Genomic DNA, 5997 nt, shown 5'->3' with positions numbered 1-5997 from the left:
TCCAGCATGTGGCCATCGTCTACAACGAGCTTCGGGCGCATCATCTTCATCTTAAGCGCTCGAAGTGCTCGTTCGGGACGCCTTCAGTCGCTTACCTCGGCCACGTCATCTCGGCCGAGGGTGTGGCCATGGACGCCGACAAGGTGGCGGCCGTCGCCGCCTGGCCGATCCCGCAGTCTCCACGGGCTCTTCGCGGGTTTCTTGGCCTTGCGGGGTACTACCGGAAGTTCATCCGAGAATTTGGCCTCATCGCGGCCCCGCTCACGCGCCTCCTCCGTCGCGACGCCTTCTCTTGGGATGAGGAGGCCACTTCAGCATTCGAGGCCCTCAAGGGGGCCCTTACGACGGGACCCGTACTATAGATGCCGGATTTCGACCTTCCCTTCACCGTCGACTGCGACGCCTCTGGTGCGGGGTTTGGTGCGGTCCTGCATCAGGGCGATGAACCCCTCGCCTTCTTCAGATGTCCCTTTACTGCACGCCATCTTAAGTTGGCGGCGTATGAGCATGAGCTTATTGGGTTGGTGCAGGCAGTACGCCACTGGCGGCCCTATCTTTGGTGTCGTTCTTTTCGGATCCGCACGGATCACTACAGCCTCAAGTTCATGCTGGATCAGAGGCTCTCAACGGTCCCTCAGCACCAGTGGATCAGTAAGCTCTTTGGCTTTGATTTCACCGTCGAGTATCGGCCGGGTCGCCTTAACACCGTCGCCGACGCCCTGTCCCTGCGTGACGCCGATGTGGACGACGGCGCGGCGGAGGGGACGGCCTTCTGCATCATCACTGGGCCCTCGTTCACCCTCTACGCCGACATCCGCCGCGCGACCGCGACCGCGGCCGACGCCCTCCTCTTGCAGCAGCAGCTGGCGGCGGGCGAGCTGGATGAGCCGTGGCGCCTCGCCGATGGCCTGCTTCTCCACGGGCGCCGCATCTTCGTTCCAGCGCACGACGATCTTCGTCAGCAGGTGCTGCGTCTCGCCCACTCGGCGGGCCATGAGGGCGTGCAGAAGACGCTCCATCGACTCCGTGCCGACTTCTACGTTCCAGGTGATCGTGCCCTGGTCCGTGATTGGGTACGGTCTTGTGTGACGTGCCAGTGCAACAAAACGGAGACATTGCGGCCAGCGGGCATGCTTCAGCCCTTGGAGGTTCCATCTCAGGTTTGGGCAGACATCTCCATGGATTTCATAGAGGGCCTTCCCAAGGTGGGCGGCAAATCCGTCATTCTCATAGTGGTCGACCGCTTCTCCAAGTATGCTCATTTCATCGCCCTTGGCCACCCATATTCAGCGGCATCTGTCGCACGGGCCTTCTTCGATGGCATTGTCCGTCTCCACGGGTTTCCTTCTTCGATCGTCAGTGATTGGGATCCTATCTTCACGGGCCATGTATGGCACGACCTTTTCCGGCTGGCGGGCGTGAAGCTCCGCCTGAGCACTGCCTTCCACCCTCAGACGGACGGCCAGTCTGAGATCGTTAACAAGGTGATTGCCATGTATTTGCGTTGTGTTACAGGTGATCGCCCTTGTGCATGGGTGGACTGGCTCTCGTGGGCGGAGTACTGCTACAACACCTCTTTTCACTCCGCCCTTCGTGCTACGCCCTTTGAGGTGGTTTATGGTCGGCCGCCCCCGCCGATCCTGCCGGTGGATGCGGCCTCGGCACAGACCGAGGCGGCCAGGGCTCTTCTGAGGAGCCGTGATGAGATGCTCGCGGAGGTCCAGCAACGACTTCTCCAGGCCCAGCAGTTGGCCAAACGATACTATGATGGCCACCATCGCGAGGCGGAGTTCGCGGCGGGAGATTGGGTCTGGCTGCGTCTACTTCACCGCTCTACGCAGTCATTGGACCCCAGCGCACGGAAGAAGCTCGGTCCTCGTTATGCCGGTCCCTTTGCTATCTTGGAACGCATTGGGAAAGTGGCGTACCGTCTTCAGCTTCCGGCCGGCGCGCGCATTCATGATGTCTTACACGTCAGGCTGCTCAAGCCATTCCGCGGTGATCCACCCGCGGCACCGTCGGCCCTTCCGCCGGCCTCGGACGGACGTCTCCTTCCTGCACCGGAGAAGGCGCTCAAGGCCCAGCTGCGCCGAGGCTCCTGGTACGTGTTGATTCGGTGGGCTGGACTACCGGAGGAGGACACCACTTGGGAGCAGCGCGAGGAGTTCCACCAGCACTACCCCGACTTTCAGCTCGAGGACGAGCTGTTTGCGCAGGCGGGGAGAGATGTTATGACCGGCCAGGTCTATGGCCATCGTGGGCCCACTGGGCAGGCTTAAGGCCCAAGTTATCTTAGGTTTATTTTCAGATTATGGTTATATATACAAGTTGTAAAACTATTTTGAGAATTAAGCAATAAGACTATTCTATTGCCCGGCTCCCAGAGGAGCCGGAACCCTAAACCCTAGCCGCCTCCTGCTTGCGCCGCCGCCGCCAACCCGCAAGGACGGCGCCTCGCCACCGGCCGCCGCGTTCCAGCCCTCGCCCACCTCCCTCCTTCCCCTATAGCCTACGCCCCAGGCAGGGCAAAACCCTAGCTCCTAACATGCTATTTTTTTAGTCCATTAATTTTTATGTGTTTTTCACCTCAGAGATTTTATTAGTTTCGATTGGGTTCTAACTAGAGATGCACACATAAATAATTTGGTTCTGGTTTTCATAAAAGAAATAAGGCACACACCTAGAAGGTTATTGATTATATGATGCAACCCATTTTATTCAGTTGGTCATTCTTGACAAAATTTTCTATTGTACTCCCTCCATCCCAAAATAAGTGTCTTGAACTTAGTACAAATTTGTACTAGAGCTAGTACAAAGTTAAGACACTTATTTTGGGACAGAGGGAGTAGGTTATTGCATATATACAGTTTTTTTCCAAGAGAACGGACAGAAATGTGGTTGGCTGAGGCCCTGGTACAAAATCTCACCTTTTGTTTGTTCCAACAATGGCCTTTTCTTTTATTTGCTTCTTTGATCAATTTGGAATCATCCTTCCAGATCAGAATAACTGAAAATTGATGTGTAATATTAGGTCTGTGATTGGAGTGTGTAAAATGGGCTTATTTATTTGACTTTTGTCATGTAAAATGTGTTTTTTTTTTCGTGAATCAGGACCAAATATAGTTTAAGTATTTTGAAGTGAGATGGCTATTGATTGTTGTTTCGCTCTTTTTTCAGTTGTTTGCCGCATGGTTTTGTTTCGGGATGGGATAATGGTAGTAATCAATTTCCCTTGTTTAGGTACCAATACCAATGCCATCAACTGTAGTCATATTGACGATTTGTCAGTCAAATAGCCTTGCAGAATGGACAACAATAAAAGATACGTACAACATTATGTTGTATCAGGTATGACTGGAAAGTTTGCTAGGTTCGGGTGTGTACTGCTACTACACCAGCGGAAGTACGAATCTGCAGTTCCTCCTGAATTTGGACACTAAGAGACTAGGTTTTGCAACTGACTCTGCTCATCCAGGAGGCCGGCAACAAGATCGGATGTTCAATAAACAGAGGAGCAACACTCGACCGACAGGAAGCTATGAGCATGTGTATCATCAAGTTTTGCACTCCTACATTTTACTCCTTAGCCAACAACTACCTACTGTACACTCTAATACTGTAGCATGCAACAAATTGACTTCCCAAAAAACTACTCCCTCCGTTCCTAAATATTTGTCTTTTAGAGATTTCAAATGGACTACCATATACGGATGTATATAGACATATTTGAGAGTGTAGATTCACTCATTTTACTCCGTATGTAGTCACTTGTTGAAATCTCTAGAAAGACAAATATTTAGGAACGGAGGGAGTACATGGAGAGGAAATATGTTTGATTTGTTTTGAATTGATTGCCAGAATTACATGTATGGCACCTGCAACTCTGCTCTCAAAACGTATATGTATGAAATTATATTAGATTTTTTTAACCAATATCCCATGTCTATGTTTATTGTTCCGTGGTAACGCGCGGGCATACAGCTAGTATATAATAAAGCAGCGCGAAAGTCTTTTTTATCTCGGCGTATGGTAGCAAAACACTCTGTGTAAAACGGTTTTCCAGTAGTGATGCAGCAACAGTTGGGTGACTTTTGGTTCGCTAGTTCATCTCCGTTACTTTCACCTTGTCTTTGGTGGCGTGGTCTTCGGTTTCGACGACGGCCGTGTCCGTCATGCCGAAAAGCTTCCCTATCTCTTCCAGCGGCTGCCCACGTGTCTCCGGAACGAACGTGAAGAAGAAAATCCACCCGAGAGCTGCGACGCCGGCGTACAAGAAGAAGCTGCCACCGATGGTGATGGCCTTGGACAAGGACAGGAAGGACATGGTGACCACCGCGCTGGTCACGCGGTTGCAGGCCGCGCCGAGTGCGAAGCCCAGCGCGCGCACCCGCAGCGGGAAGACCTCCGAGGTGTACACGCTCGTGAGGGGGCCGAGGCCGATGGAGAAGAAGGAGACGTATGCCAAGATGGAGACGATGCACAGGCCGATGGCCCATGGGATCTTGGCGTCCGGGTGCCGACCCACGACGGTGAGGCCCGTCCCGAGGCCGATGAGACAGGCGAGCATGCCGGCCGTGCTGGTTAGCAGCAGCGGTCGCCGGCCTAGGCGGTCGAGCTGGAACGTGGCCACCAGGATGAAGAGCGTCTTCATGACCCCCATGGCACATGTGGCGCCGAGCAGGTGGTTGTCGCCGGTGATGCCCGCGCTCTTGAACACGCGTGGGCTGTAGAGCACGACCGAGTCGGAGCCCGTCGCCTGCTGGAAGAACTGGATGCCGAGGGCCGCCAGCAGTATGCGCCGCATGGCTGGGGTCGGCGCAAAGATGAGCTCCTTCCACACCCGCTTCTCCTCGCCGCCTTTTCTCTTTGGCACGGCGACCGCGTCGCCGTCAAGGTCCCCGGGGATGCCGGCGGCAGCCTTGATTTGGTCAAGGCGCTCCACGGCCTCCTCTGGCGTGTCGGAGGTCTTGGCCAGCACGGCTCTGGCGTCCGCGAGGCGGCCTTGCATGACGAGCCAGCGGGGCGACTCCGGCATGCCGAACACCATGAGCGCGAGGAGGGCGGACGGGACGGCGCCGATGCCGAGCATGACGCGCCAGCCGAGGCGGAGCGGGAGGCGCGCGAAGGCGTAGTTGGAGACGTAGCCAAGGAGGATCCCCACATTGATGAAAACCTCGGTGAAAGACGTGAGGAAGCCGCGGGCCGACGCCGGGGACACCTCTGCCGTGTACACCGGCGCGACCATGATGGCGTAGCCCACGCCTACGCCGGTGACGAAGCGGCCGACCATGAGCATGGCGTAGTTGACCGCGAAGCCCATGAGCAAGGAGCCGGTGAAGAAGATGGCGGCCGCGAAGACGACGGTGAGGCGGCGGCCGACCCAGTCGGACGTCCTCGCGCCGAGGAAGGAGCCTAGGAGCGCGTACACGCTGAGGATGCCCATCATAATCTCCACCTGCACGTCTGAGATCTGCAGGTCCTTCTTGATGTACAGCGACGCCCCGCTCATCACCCCGATGTCTGGACAGTCGGAAGAGAATTATACTTGCTACATAGCCCAAGGAAGAAGAAGATGCGTACTCTGTCTGACATACGGGATGTGTGTACCATAGCCGAGGACGATGGTGGCCATGGAAGCACAGACGGCTGAGGTGAAGGCGTACTTGAAGTTGCTCTTCTTCCTTGGCTGGACTGCCTCCGGCTCCGGGAGCGCAGCAGAAGCCATCCACGATCCTTCTTCCTTGTCCACTGCTCCTTCTCTTTCTGGAGACATTTTCATCTGCTTGATCGATCGATGAACAGACTGACAGCCTAGTGATGGTGAACTGCTGTGTCGTGTTGCGCAGTATTATATTAGCCCTCTTATATAAACACCGATTCTTATGCTCTTATCATACGGTGCAGGCCGTGCAGCTGCCATGGGTGATGCATGGGTCAAGGATGTCGCTTGCCCACTTACTTTAACTATGTAATTGCATGTGCGTTGCAACGGGAGAA

General features: G+C 55.0%; 1 protein-coding gene across 1 annotated transcript; it reads right to left on the bottom strand.

The window, feature by feature from the left end:
• Positions 1-4099: 4099 nt before the first annotated feature.
• LOC119280847 (putative polyol transporter 1) lies at positions 4100-5725 on the bottom strand. The gene is made up of 2 exons (XM_037561553.1): positions 5608-5725; positions 4100-5520 (listed from the first exon to the last, which is right to left on the bottom strand). The coding sequence occupies exons 1-2, from the start codon at positions 5723-5725 to the stop codon at positions 4100-4102; spliced, it is 1539 nt and encodes a 512-aa protein (XP_037417450.1).
• Positions 5726-5997: the final 272 nt, after the last annotated feature.

This window comes from Triticum dicoccoides, chromosome 3B (genome assembly GCF_002162155.2).
Source record: "Triticum dicoccoides isolate Atlit2015 ecotype Zavitan chromosome 3B, WEW_v2.0, whole genome shotgun sequence".
Taxonomy (NCBI): domain Eukaryota; kingdom Viridiplantae; phylum Streptophyta; class Magnoliopsida; order Poales; family Poaceae; genus Triticum; species Triticum dicoccoides.
The sequence above is the reverse complement of the archived record's forward strand: the minus strand, read 5'-3'. Positions and strand labels throughout refer to the sequence as shown.